The sequence below is a fragment of the Cygnus atratus genome, chromosome 5 (genome assembly GCF_013377495.2).
Source record: "Cygnus atratus isolate AKBS03 ecotype Queensland, Australia chromosome 5, CAtr_DNAZoo_HiC_assembly, whole genome shotgun sequence".
Classification (NCBI taxonomy): Eukaryota; Metazoa; Chordata; class Aves; order Anseriformes; family Anatidae; genus Cygnus; species Cygnus atratus.
In genome coordinates, this window is record NC_066366.1 from 31,216,394 (window position 1) to 31,231,282 (window position 14,889).

The 14,889-nt window shown below is 38.1% G+C and overlaps 1 protein-coding gene across 2 annotated transcripts in view; it reads left to right on the plus strand.

Moving 5' to 3' along the window:
- The window catches only part of ZNF106 (zinc finger protein 106), a 41,697-nt gene that overhangs the window by 740 nt on the left and 26,068 nt on the right, over window positions 1-14,889 (plus strand). The window contains exons 2-3 of one of the 2 annotated variants that reach the window (XM_050711033.1): window positions 7,731-7,816; window positions 9,121-9,182. In XM_050711033.1, the coding sequence (XP_050566990.1) occupies window positions 7,763-7,816; window positions 9,121-9,182 (116 nt within the window). In that variant the 5' untranslated portion in view covers window positions 7,731-7,762. Of the gene's footprint in view, window positions 1-7,726; window positions 7,817-9,120; window positions 9,183-14,889 lie in introns of those variants that run through there. The other variant, XM_050711034.1, reaches the window with a different exon arrangement.

The following is a 14,889-nucleotide window of genomic DNA, read 5'->3' on the forward strand; positions in this document are numbered from 1 at the left end:
CCTCAGTTACTTCATTAAGCTGATTGACTGCTTTGCTGAACTGATAAATCCTAATTTCGTTAATGGGTTTGCTGAGCTTTGAAAGTACCTCCCCGTTAGGACTGCAGTGTTTGGGGGTGAATATTGCAGAACACTAGGGCCAGTGAAGTTTGGTTTGTAACTTCTTTACCTTAGGAAATTAACTCCATTCCTGACCTGAGAAGAGACTGTGTCTCCTGTTAAAGACAGCTGTATTTTTTCCGTCCTTACTTGGCTTCAACGGAACTGGCAGTAAAAGACAACTGTGTTTGCATCACCATGTATGTTCCATCACAGACTGATTTTTGTATGTAAAGTTTTGTAAATAGATGCTATATATTCTAGCGCTCTAAATTCAAGCAAATAGTTGGTTTTAGCCAAACCGTGTTAGTCTATCACTTGAGTCACTGTGACCAAATTTTAGGTAACTTTTAGCACCTGTGACCGAAAACGTCATGTGTTTGAAGAGAGATTAGCCAAACGCATCATAACCTATGCAGGGCTCTGATATTTATTCAGTACAAAGAATAAAATTATGACAACGACTGTCATATAAATACATACTCAAACTATGTACAAGGATACTAAGATTCCTAGATAATTTCATCTAGATAAAATGAAGACATTTTTCCATTGATTTTCTGCTTTATCTTTTAAAGACAAAGATCATAAAATATCTGGAGACAAATCTAGCTTGATAAAATTCTTCTTAATATCTGACATTTGTCTTCTGTGAACTTTGCCACCAGATGGTGACATAAGATTTGAGATGTTTCCTGACTTGAGCTGATTATACAAAAATGAGAAAATATAATGCTTTACAAAAATGCTTTTGTTTTATTTAAAATAAAAAAAAGGAAAAAAGTATTGTGTGTTGGGTAAGGGATTTTTTTTTTTCATCTAGACCTAGGCTATTCTACATTTTGATCCCAAATTGATGGAGCCCTGAATATTCATCACTGGAACGAAATGACTGTCTTTCAGAGGTGTGAAAATTTGGACAGAAGCTTGTATTTCTATTGCTGAATCATTGATGACTGCCAGCCTAATGTTTGGGATCCTTAGCTTGAATTTACTTGTCACTAAAGTTCCATATATTGACAAATGACCTGACTACCTTGGTTTGAGTGTCTCAAATCACTCCACAGGGGTTTTTAATGCTGTTGTGACTGTATAAAGAGCCCAGTGAGCGACTAAATACTCTCTAGTGCACAGACCTTTGTTAGGAAGTATGAGTACGTGGTGCGTACACCTTTGTTAGGGAGTCTTGAGTCATTTTGCTAAAGCCAGCTACCTGCTTCTGTGGAACTGCAATAGATAGGACGTGTAAAGCAGTCTGTTTTGATTTGTTTTCTGAGTACCTGTTCTTAACTTCCAGTCTGTGAAAGAGATGTAGTTTGCTCACCTGTGAAGGGTACCATAAGCTCAAATACCTAGGAAAGGGGAAGAAAAACAGAACAACAACAATACAAACCTAATAAAACAGCCAAATGTTGCAGAAATACCAACCACTTGATTTTGTACTTAGTTCTGTCTTTCTTATATGGGTCTGTTAATTGAAGACCTCTTACAAAGCAATGCAAGATTATCAGAATAAGCTGACAGGAATTCTTTTGGAAGTCACAGATATATATATATATATAACTGAAGTAGGCTATTTGTCCCAGGTCTTGTGCATCGTTGTGTTGCTTCCTATTAAAACTTTGTCTCAATTGGTGTTTGAGGCTATTATGGTAGTAAAAGGCCCCTCTCCAAAGGGCAATGATAGGTGTCTCAGTTGGAGTAGTGTGTCCAGTTTTCCTTAATAGTGTTGTAGGCAATTTGGGAAGAGGAACAGGAATTTTAGTATACTCAGAAAATGAGGTATTTGAGGAAAACACCTGAAGAAACAAAGTTTATACAAGTCTGGAAAAGAACTGGAAATATAGGAGAAAACAGCAGTTGTCCAGGTGTGTGGTTTTTAAGTCTCTGAAATGACAGTGTACAACAGTGGTTCTGAACAGCTTTCCATTCAGATTAGGGCAGTGTATATTCCTGAATCTTCCAGTGTGATAAGTAAGATAGCAGTAAGGTATTTACTTTCACTGGGAGGTATTACTGTCTCAGTTTACAGCAAGGAAAGCTTAGTTTGGATATTGGGAGATTATTAGCATTGCTTATATATAGGAAATTAGAAAGCCAGTTTGATTGTGATTTAAGGCGTATATATTCTTCTGGTCTGTAGCCCATTTTTAGCTTTGCTTGTAGTAAAAGTAGTCGTTAAGGAAAAGTCTGTGTTCATGCCAGGTGTTCCTGCGTACGTGCTGGTCTGTTGTATAAGGTACTTCTCTATAGTCTCCTTATCTCCAGTATACCTTCCCTGTATATTGTAAAAAAAAAAAAAAAAAAAAAAAAAAAAACAGCAGTATTCATGGGATCACATACGAGCACTTCCTGCAGATGTCTTTGAGGGTAGTGTAGTTAACTTCATTGCTTTTAACAGGAACTTAGAGAACTTTGATCCATGGAACAACTCTTATCTCCTGGCTCAGTGTCAAAATAGTTGATCGCTTGGCAACTCAGTTACAGCCTTTGCTGTTCAGCAGTGCTGCTTCGTTGCTGAGGGGTCTCCCATGCCCTCCGGCTGCCCTCAGGGACCCTCAGTCATGAGGATGAAGTTAAATCACAGTGAAGCAGAGAGGAATTAAAGTTTTGCATCTTGTACAAGCATTGTAACTACTGTGCTGCAATGCAGCTATTTCCTTTGCCGTGTTCAAAAAAAATATGACCACAAACCAGTTTGTGTAATGCATGACTCTGTTCATGTGCTAGGGGAAAATAATGCTGTTAGTCATGGCTTAACTATAGTAAGTCCGTAAGTTTTTGGCTGTTGATCAGGCCGGGTTGCAGAGATCAGCATCTCTGCAGGAATGCTAAAATACCTCCCACGTATGCCCAGAAGTAACTGGGCAATTTCCCCAGTTACCTGAAGTAACATTCAGGTAACTGGGGAAAGAGTCTAGCAAGCAGATGCATAGTGAATTCAGGTGCCTCAAGGGCAGTGATTCTGGGAAGGAAAGGTAGTTTATGAATGTTGGTGCTTTATTCCATATAACTTCTGCTTGAGGGGATGAAATTTGACTATAGGCCCTCTTCATTATGGTGATTTACCTGGTTTTGTACAGCAGTCTGTACAAGGGCTTTTGCAGCAGCATGTAGGACAGGGAAATGATTTGATAGTCACAAAAATTTTTCTTTAGGAAAACCTCTCTTTTGCTAGGCTTTAATAAATCATTATTTGGTTATGTTTTTGATTCGCTGTGTAGCGTTAGTTGGTTGCAATAGGTGGTTGCATACCACTTTCAGATGTCTGTGGTGTTCTCCAGGTTTTCTTGAGAAGACCAGGCTTCTCAGCAGATGGGCAAAAGAAGTTTTGCTGCTAACCAAACTACCCATGCTCTAGCCTAGCAGCGGTTACTTCAGTGCTTTCTAGGGCCTAAAGGCCCTATCTGTTCCTCATTGTTCTAGACCGGAGGCTTCCTTCCAGGTGGACCTGGTGTCCACCTCTTCCTCCCATCAACCAACAAAAGGTTTTCTGAATGCGCTTTGCAGTGAGTTGCTTCTTTCTCTTCACACCTCTCCTGCCCGGCCTGTGGCAGCAGTGGTACTCTCGTGCAGCTCAGCCCAGCCATTTGTGCAACCGGTTGCCTCAGGAGAGAGCTCCCTGATGCAAAAGGATGATGACATCCCCGTGAGGGGCTGAGGAGTGTGCTGCTGAAGGGCATCATGCCATGATGAACTTCCAAGCTCCCGTTTTTGTCAGGTGTAAGTCACCGCTGCTGCCTGTAGGGAAACCCAGCGTGTAGGCTGGCTCTTTGTCGGCCCGGCGCTGCCCATCTCTGAGGCCTGCTGAGGATTCCTAGGCAGCCGGAATGCCGGGCTGCCCGCCCCGCTCTGGGGCGCTTGTGGCTTTATATAGTCGGTGTTCAGCCACTGATCTGCAGCGGATTTAGCCTTGACATGCATTTTTAACGTATGCTATCCGGTGAGGTTGAATAACTGGAGGCAAATGGATGTTGTAGCAGGAAGTAGTCTAATGCCTTATTTTCTTTGTAGGTTATTTTTACTTGTGAGAAGCATTCTCCAAAAGCTCTAACAGACTTTCTTAAGTTAATTAACGTGTGTGCTGTTTCCAGGCTCTGGGCAGGTGCAGGGTGTGGGCAAATTGCATTTACATCACAGAGTTGTAAAATACATCCATCCCTTTGCTTTAAAACAAGCAAAAATCCCCTACTGATTGGTAACGTTCCTTCAAAATAGGAAGTTGTCATGACATCTCATTTGTTTTGAAGGCTTGACGTTCTGCTGTTGAGGTTTGCTGCTTCTCCGTGGTGGTGGTTCTTGTTGGCAAAATCTTATCTTTGCTTACTCTTGGACTGTGCTTGGTTTTGCATTGGCTCCTTTTCCACTTAATGCCCCCTTAAGAAGTAGTTCTCTGTGCTGTGTGGTAAGTTGGTGACTTGAAAAGCACAAACTGGAAAACTTGATAAAGGCCTGAAGGTTGTTCAGTATTTAAGTATAGGATTTTTATTTTCTTTAAAAGGGATTTAATTAGACGTACATTTGCGCAGGGAAAGCTCTGTTTCTGAAATTTCTCAGCTTGAAAAGTTGGATGATGGACCAGGCCAGCGTACGATGAGGGAAATGCCATTACTGAGTACATGGCTCAGAAAATGTCTGGTTCTTGTTACTGTTACGTAGTGAATGAGGGAATACCTTGAGTTTATACTGCTTTTTTGGAGTATTTTGTGAAAATGTTTACAGTGAAATTAAAGTACTTCACTGAAGTCAGCCTTGGCTTTTATAGCAGGATTGGTGAGAAAGCGAAGCATGAAGGGAAGTGGTTTATCTCTGTGTGGGCACTAAGTCAAGAGGTGATCTGGAAATAGAACGTGGATTTGTCCTCTCCCAGTCATCGCATATGCATTTTATAGTATCTACAAAATCTCTGCTTCTGAGCCCTTGCTTCTAAGGGCCTCTCTCTGTGGAGGTGAAAGCTTTGCTTTTCATAGTGACATCCAATAGCATTTGAATTCCATTAGTATTTTTAGTACTGTCATAACTAATGCTCAGTTGATTGGGCAGTTAGCCTAAAACTCTTCCTGTAATCGTGTATAGTTACTATATGTTTTAATTAGTCAAAACAGGTGTAATGTTAGTTCTGCTTGTGAAAGCATTTCAATGTGATGTGCTAACTGGTGTCTGCAGGTCGCCATGCTCTACTGGCCTGTTTAGCCTGGTTTGAGTCCCATGCTGCTGTCTTACCCTTGTGCAGAATAAATTCTGTAGGTACTTGAAGTAGTCTTGAGCAAGATCCTAAACGCATATAGGGTATTATTCCACTAAATGACAAAGTAGTGCAAGTGAAGAGTATTGGGGAAGTAGAGCGTGTTTTCATGCAAAATTGGTGCAAGCATTTGCATCCTTTGCTTTTCAGGAGTGGCTTCAAGTTAATCATGTTCAAACAGCTCTCCTGGATTGAGTATGTATCCAAACCTGTCGTGTGTACAGTAATAAATAATTCTCTTAGATCTGTTGCAGCTGCACGGATCTGTATGTAAACAGTACATCAATGATGTGCTCTTATACTTGCATAGGTTTTCCAGGAGGTTATTATCTCTGAGGCTGATATCTCACTTTCTAATCTCCACTCAAACTGAGACAGCAGCTAAAGAAGTTAGCTTCAAAGCTATATGAGTATGTTTACAAACAAGTCATATTTTCTATGGTCTGGAAATAGGATGTGGATAAATGCAAAAGATTTTGTCCTGAAATTTTGTATTTCTGTGCTCTGACCTTCTCTGAAGCCAGGTGCTTTTGCATGCACTTTCTGGTGTCCTGTGAGTTTATATGTATGCCCTGTGTGACCTGGAGTGGTGCAGAGTTCTGAGTGATCTTGTGCCTTTGTGGATGCTTTGTCAAAATACATAGCTGTTACTAATGATTCAAGTATATCAGGCACCCATGCGATAAAGCTGGAGAATGCGTATTTAAACACCATCAAGTATTTCAAGAATGGCACCCCAAGAATGCTGGATAGGTAACACAAGATGATTGAATCTGTTATTTTGTTTTAAATATGTTTGTTTTGGTATGGTAATGGGATTTTTTTAGGGAGGAAACTGCTTTCTTATCACTGAAAATTAAAGGACTCTTGCAGCTCTCAGTTGAGGTCCCTTTATGCTGGACATCTGCTGGTGCATACAGGAGTTGTAAGTGGACATGCAAATCCAGAGAAAAGGAGTTATTTGTCCAAGAACCACATTTTGAATTAGAGTGGGTGTGGTTTTGCTTATTCTGTTGCTTACAGTTGGGCAGCAGCACTGAAGGTCAGAGCTGCTTTAATTCTGTGCACTCTGGATTTGGTGTAAATAAAGTTCCTGCTCACAGCTTCTGGTCAGTGCCAGCTTCTGAGGGTTCAGTGTCTCAGAAACAAAAGGTTGATGAATAATTGGGATTCGTTTTGTAGGCTGCATAAGCTGTGCAGATGAAGGCTTCTGAAGGCTTTTGCAGGTTAAGTTTGGTGCTATTTGCCAAATTAGCTCTGAAGTTGACTAATGTAAAATAGCAAAGCTTGGGATGAATTGCCTTTTTGAGTGGAGATACAAAAATGAATAATAGTATTGGCAGTAGAAAGATACATTTCTTTCTGCTACAAGGTGAGGAAGTGCCTCAGACAAGTCAATCAAAAGTGACTGTAGGACTTGATCATTCCCCATTTTAATGTCTCTTGAGAGAAAGAAAAGGGCAATGACTATGTCCTGTTACTTATGCAGATGCAGCCACCTTCATATTTTAACCTAGACATATGGGTACCTCTAATTTAATTGCTCTCCTTATGAACTAAACAAAATTATTAAAAATAATAGTTTAACCTGCTGATAACTTCACTTGCATATATGCACGTTTTCTGTGGATCAGTGTTAAAATGTTTATTAAAAACTTTGCACCAGAATATAATAGTTTTGTACCTTTGGGAACAAATAATGAAAATATATAGCCTTTACTAATGTTTCAAATAAATGATGTGTCCATGTGATAAAGCTAGAGAATATATTTAAAACACTTTTGGGTATTTCAATATACACACGTGTAATTCTTACGGAGATCAAGAAGAAAAATACTGAATTTAAATCACTTAAGGTTTTATTTTACAGTGAATAAATTGACTGATAAAACATGAAGACTGGCAGTCTTGGTTGTCATGAATAGCCTTCATTTCATTTTCTTAGGTCCTTATAGATCTTCATGGATTTTCTTACTTGAGTTGTCGTGTGTACTGTAATAAAAAACGTGCGTTCATCCTGCTTGGTTTCTTCAATTCCTTACCTCCCTCTCACCATGCTAGCTGGGAAGTTTTTTGTTAATCTGATTTGAGTATCTGTGAGCAATCCAACAGGTCTTTGCTTGCTTGTAGTATGAGTGTCATGTGTTGGAGGACAAGGGGAAAAAAAGTGAAAGCAAGGGAAATCTACCTTTTTTTTTTTTTAAGAGCAATTTAGAGGAATACTCAAAACTGTCTCATCTTTCCTGAAGAATGTTGAGTATGTGTGAGAGGTGTGTATTCTCTTAAAAGATCTCTGCACAGATGTTTTCATGAATAGTAGTGCTTACTGAAACCAATTAAAGAAAAATCCAAGTCTGAATGTTGGTTCTTCTTAAATTATTTGCAGGTATAGGATAAGACCTTTCCAGAATAATAAGCATGGTTCGAGAACGAAAATGCATATTATGTCACATTGTGTACAGCTCAAAAAAGGTAAATAATAATTTACATCTAACATCAGTAGATACTATTACTAAATGTATGTAAGTAGTACTTCCATTTTAAAATTATGGGAACTCTTAAGGTTTTTTTCCTGTATCAGGAATGTATTGATCTAGTTCTATCACAAATCAAGTAGTACATTTATATGTGCTTTAGAGCATCTTTTTGAAATGAGCTGTGCAGGATCCTTGATTTTGAATGCAAAAAACATTGAGGGCTTTGAGTTTTTTTTTTTTTTACTATTGTTGTATCAAGCTAATAAAGTGAATCACTCAAAAACCTATTCAGCTATAAGCTGTGCTGTGTTAAGAATACCATGTAATACACTTTTTTCCTTTTGGACTTTTATCTTGGTTCCATATGGATGCGAATGTGGAATTATACAGCATAACGTTTTCATTAATGTTGCCATTTAGTATATGTCTTCTGTTTACTGGATATCATGCAAAGCCTGCACTAAAGCTCAGTGTTGTTTTTTTTTGATTTTCATATATTACTTAGCCACCTGGCACATGAATATTTTGCAAGTGCCAATGTATTAATTCACACGACTCTTGAGGGCTGAAGATGTTGCTTTCCCTTTGCAGATGGGAATTTAAGGACTGAGGAGGATAATGATTAGTACCTGTTCTTTGAAGATTTCTAAACGTTTTGGCTCAAGCACCAAGAGAAAGTGAAATCTTCCAAACTGTTTTATTTCCCTGAATTATGAACTTTCTCTTCCAGCAGCTTTCCTTCATTCCCAATTAATTACACTACCACTGTAGTTTGTAGATCAAGGTTGCTGTAAACAACAAACTGACTTAGGTTCATTTCACTTTCTGAAGTGCAGCTAGCAGAGTAAAATAGTATTTGATGATGAAATTGCATCTGTGTCAATACAAATACAGAGAGACTACTGAGATTGCACAGGAAAACCGTGTTTTAATTGCTGTGCTGCTGGGGAGGGGGTATCAATGAGACTTTTAACAAAAATGATTGACAGTACTTTGTCAAAAATCAGTGTAATAATTTTTGCTACATACGCTCCTTTCTCCTGGAATTTTGCACACTTTTTGAATTCTAATGACTCCAGTGTGTCCTTCTGCTGAGAAGGTAACACTATATGACTTCTAAGAGTGTGACTACTTGCACTTTCATGGTAATAGAAACAGGAAAAGCAACTGCTACAGCCCTACAGGAGCAGGGTATGCCTTCCTGCAAGGCAGGAGAGTTTTCACAAGTGAGCTTTTCAAATGCAGTACACCATTTTGTTCTGCTATGACCATTTCTACTTTTCTTTCTCCTGGTTGAAGGAAATGGAAGAACACATGAGAAGCATGCTTCACCACAGAGAACTTGAAAACCTGAAGGGAAGGTATGAGAACAATCTTGAATCCGTCCTCGTGGTGCAGTTTGTTTTATACTCTGGAAGAACTCGTGCGATTTCCCATACAAGCTGAATTGCATAGTTTATTTTATGTATCACTCATTTGCATGCTTTATGATAAAGCTGGCAATTACCATACTCTCTGAATGTCTAAAACTTGGGAGGCTTGCTAACTGAAACAAATGATATGAGAAAATGCTCTCCTGCATTTCTTGGACTGTAATGAAATAATAAACAAAACAAAACCCAACTGACCAAACAGAAATGTGTTTTTTAGTTCTTGGCTGTTTCATCTTTGGCTTCTTGGAAGCACTAGAATTTTGCCTTTAGCAGAATTATGAACACTGGTATTTTCCTTTTTAAATCATCTTTAAAAGTTTAAAATGATGCAGAAATAATTGTTGATCTTCTAAACCTCTGTAAGAAGTCTGACATCTTGGATGTAAAGGCTTTATCTGTGCGTGTGAAAGCCTCTTTCTCTGCCACTCTGGTCCAGTTGTTTAATTAATGGAGCTAGCCAGGGTGGATGGTGGCTTCCATGGATTTAGTTATAGCCATTGGAAAGCAGGCGGAGGGCTTTCAGGAGTATTAAAATATCATCCTGATAATATGGAATCAGGGTGCAATCAGAGTGCACTTGAAAGTGCATTCAGTTACTTTTCAGCTTTTGAGGTAGCCAGAGATCAGATGGTCTGCGCTTAAATATTTGATTTACAGACAATAGTCATAGGCAATAGTCATAACTTATGGTCATCATGCACCACAGATATCATATGAAAAGAGCACATCTATTTTCAACACCTTTTAAAGGAACAAGAAGTGATTTTCTTTCAACTCTTAGGTGTTGGAAATCCATTATATTAGGACATCTGTCTTAAATCCAAGGAAGGTAAATTGTAGACTGCATCTGTTCACGTTAGTTCTCGGTTCACTAGCTTTTATTCTCTTTTTTTTTTTTTTTTTCCTGCAAAATGGGAGCAGCTGCTGTTGCTCCAGGCCACTTTTTTAAAGAATTAACTGTTGAACAAAAGCAGACTGAAACTAAGACTGGTTCATGTTATGTTAGATGCTAATGTCAACATAGTTAAATTTTGTCAGTTTGAATTCTAGTAAAACTCCTAAACTGCTTTATTTTATAATGCTTTAAGACTAGCAAAAGTTAGATATCTATTTGTCTTCGGTAATATTTTGTGTGCAAAGCATATGTGTAGCTGCAAAAAAAGAGTCCACATTTGGAGTGCGGGATTGCGTTACATACATAGTGCAGCTGAATACATGTGCTTGAGCAAGCTGTATAATATTTTACGCTACTCTTCCGTGTAATTCCTAATTATTGCTGTAGTTCGTCTAAATTAACAACCTGCTGTGTTTCTACTTTAAGTCCTCCAGAGAATCTGTAGAATAGGAATATGCACACTTAAATCTGCTAGCATTTACAATAGTTGCAAAGAAATGAAAAAAAAAAAAAAAAAATACCTGCATTGCAGGACAGTCAAGGCATTGCAAGGCATCCTACTTCTAACGTACTTTTAGTCTGCAGCAAGTTTCTGTCATCTCTGATGCACAAAGACGGCAGCTAGGATTGGAGCTCTGCAGTTTCAACTACTCTGTAAATTTTATGCTGTATAGGTAAAAATACATTGTTTACCTCAAGCTGCATATTCACTGTTAGTAAACTGTTAACCAGTTTCTACTTCCACCTAGTATTTGATTAACTTGTCTGAGGTTCCATGACAGGTTAGTAAAGTGGGAAAAGACCTTCTGCCTTCAGAATCTCTACTATCAGTCTGTCTTTAGACAGAGCCTGTGATCTATCAAAATATTAAAACAGATGGTAAAGAAAATTAAGTAATCTTTTCCTCTTGAACTTAAAGTTGTTTCAGTGAGATTCAGAAAAGTTGCCCAGATTTCCAATTTATAAAGTTGTTGTTTTGTCACACTGAGGAAATGTATGAAACATCATCTTGGCAGCTATTTCATTTTTTCAAATAAAACTTGCTTTGGATTAAAGCGGGAGGGCATAAAAACAACAACTTGCTTGCTTTCCACTGCCGTTTTTTCCCTACAGTTGCCACCCATTGCTTAACCCTTTGTCTTTTCTTCAGAGTTCAGCTGCTTATTTAGAAATAAATAATAATAATAAATAGAAAACCTAGATCATCCTGCTTTCATTTCTGCTATGGCCCCACACAACAGGGTCTTGGGAGCTAGGAACATTCTGAAATGTGCCTGGGATCAGGCACATCATACTCATCAGTATCTGTACTGTTGAGAGTGAAAAGAATTTGTTCTCTTTCTGAACAGCTGGGAAGTGGTTGCTCAGAAACGAGAATATCCTCAGCACTAAAAGCTTAAGTAGGGCTTCTGGTCAGCTAACTTGTAGAGTATTTCTAATCTAGACTTTTTTCAGACAATGATTCTGACATTAGGGTAGCTACAGGGACAGAAAGTGATGGGATTACAGCTTAAAATTTCACATACCTTGGTATCTTATTTCTGGTTTTGTGAATCAGTATTTTTCTAGTTTATGACAAATTTATGAAGGTGACACTAATTTTTAGAAGTCACGTATGTCCACAGTAGCTTGCAAGTTATTGATGATTCTTGGCTTCCTATTTCCTTCAGACTGAAATAAAATTAAACTTGTTTCATCAGAATTACATTTTCATAATAGAAATTTAATGTTAAGGTAACTGTCTACATCCCTTCTTTTACAGGAATGCATAGAAGAAATTTGTTCTCAAAAAGGATTTATGGACTTGATTTTTTACCGTGCAATAACAGCCTTGCTCTCTTCTCCTGTGCCTCTCTCCTTCCCATTTCAGTTTGATAGAAGTTTTTTAGGAGCTTTACAGCCTTGTAAAGCAAGATGCCTGTGTTTTACGTTTTCTACTTGGAATGCAACAGCCTCATAAGGGTGGTTACATTGTGTGACAGAAGATAATACCATCCAAGTGTATTATATCAGCATCTTACTACCTTCAAATTTAGCATCCAGCTAGAAGTCACTTTTTTTTAGATTTCCTGTAGGGAAGAGGTAAAGGAGGTGCATATATTGGTTCTTGCTTTTGTCCTTCTAAAGTTAACTTGGTAATCTCAAGGGCTAGAATAAATTTTCTGGAACTTTTCCTCTTCTTGAGGTCTTACTCCCTATGATATGTAATGGAAACTGGATGTCAAATACAAAGCTTTAGTAAGCTTCTTTAAAAAAAAAAATGAAATAATGCTCTTGTATGAAGGACATCGAGTCTGCCATCTGAAGTACGCATGCAGAAAAATAAAGCTCTGGGATGTTGTCATACTGAGAATACTTTTTTCTTGTTTATTTCTATCTGCTTCTGGTCTTCTTTTTGAACAGCTGTGACTGTGTGGTGTATCAGAGGAGATGAAGCTCTGACCTTTAAGGTTGGGAAATGCGTAGACAAGACCAGTGTGTGTGTGGTGGGAATGCACCCAATTACAGCTGATATTAGTGGGAATGGGGGAAGGAAAAAAGTGAAAGAAATCATATTTCCCATTAGTGTAACCATCCAAGCTCTCAGACAATTCTTCTTTAGTTGAAGTAGGTGTGCATGGAGGGAAAGAAGTGTGGATATGGGTTGTGGTTTTTTGTTTGTTTTGATTATAGAGTTGTAATACTTACCCCCCTTGAGTCTCTTCTTTCCAGACTATGGAGTGGTCCAAAAGCACAGCTTAGTAACAAGTCACGCCAGTTAGAAGTGAGAGAAACAAGTTCTTTGTCTTTAAGCCAGTTATAAACTTACTGGCTTTGTCCAAATACAGTGGAAACATTGCATGTATTTAGTCTGTAAGTGAGAATGATAGAAATTTTATGAAAGAATTGATACGTGGGCCTTCAGAAGGAATTGGAGTGTTCTCAAAAAACTGTTTAGTATCCCTGAGGTATGTTTCTTGTTGAAGTGTCCTTCTGACTTACGTGGGACATTATGGAAAGAGAGCACCTTTTTCAGCAAGAAACCAGCTTACAATCTGCAATTTGTCTTGTGTGCTGACCGAAGTTAAAAACAAAACTTACTAGCAATGCATAGCTGGGTCATTTATGATTGCAAAGAGCATTCTTCCAATGCATTAGTAAAATTCACTAATTGTATATGGTTATCTTCATTGGGTTAATGAGACAGCCTGAATTATGATATACAGAATCTAGGCTTTGACTGTTCTTGGTGAGTGTTAAGTGTACAAAATGAAGTACACCTCTCCAAACACAGGGTAAATCTGTAAGCTGCTGACTTTGTAATTGAAATTTATCCAAATGTTTCATCTGGAATCAGGCAGCAACATGCAAAAAATTAATTGTAAAAGTATAATTTTTATGAATTTTTATTTAAATTTAAATTAATTTTTAAATTAAAAACAACCTCCCCTCTGATTATGCGTGAATGACTTAATTGGTTAAATATCTCAACTATGATAGGAGGAAAAACAACTGTAGCAAAAATAAAACATTGCTTTTAGTATTTAACTGCAGATACTCCGTTAAGCACTCCAGTAAGGATAGTGGCCTAATATTTTGAGTGAAGCTTTTTATCGTCTTATTTTTATTTTTTTCTAAAAACTATGGATTTATGATTGACTTTTTCATTTGTGGATCCTGGTTTCTTGACTCCAGTCAGGAAGTTTGTGTTGGTACTATAAAGCTACTGCTACAAGACTTCAGTCTCAAGTGTGCCATTGAGATATGTAGATCTGCCTTTATGAATTAAATGACAGAGTTGTAGAAAGCATTGTAGAGGCAGGCAGTGAGTCCTGACTTGGTTTCACTGGGTTGTCTGCAGTGCATTATGCTTTTTTCTGACTTTTTTTAAACTGGTGAACATACTTCCCTTGTTTAGGTGTATTATTAAAAAACTATTTCCTTAACTGGATTATCAATTGGATTTGTCAGAACAAATAAGGTATTTTTAGAAATACGAATTTCTTTATTAAAAAAAAAAAGTTGTAACCTTAGTTCAGTATTCGCTGAAATATGAGTGAAACCATTTGTCTGACACAGCTGTCAACTTCCTCCAGCTGAAATAATTACTGTATTTTTTAAGATATGTCCTCTAAAGTGGAAAGCAGACCTCATGCACATTTGAACCAAATAAAGTACAGTGAACTGAAGACACCCTCCCATCACTTGCTGTGCTCTGGAGTCTTTGGATTCCAGGCAGCAGTCTCAGCTGTCCCAGTTTAGGTTGTGCTCTATTAGGATTGGCTGTATCCACGTACTGCCTCCTCCTTTTTCTAAATTTCACTGGGGGAAGGCTCAAGGCAAAGATTAAATGTAGAAGCTGTCACCAGGCTTCCCCAGTGCAGCTGGCACCATGGATGGGCTTCAGAGCAGCTCCTGCTAGCTCTGTAAGCCTTCCATTCTGCCTCCTCGCTCACTCTGTTTCCTCTGAAAAGATTTTGAGTACAACAATTCAAGAAGAATTCCTCCTACCAGTTAACACAGCTTTATTACCAAGTCTTCTACCTCTTGATTGTTGGAAAAAAATCTATTAAAACTTACCATCAAAAAATAGACCTTGAATGAAAAAGCCAAAGAATTCCAGTAACTTAAATATACTGAGCAAAACCTAGTTGCCTTGAACGCAAACTTTTGGCTAAAGACAGGCACATTCAGAGGAAACAAAGTAAGACCAGAGATAATCTACCATGCCTGTTGGCAGAATTGAAAGTCCACCCTCTG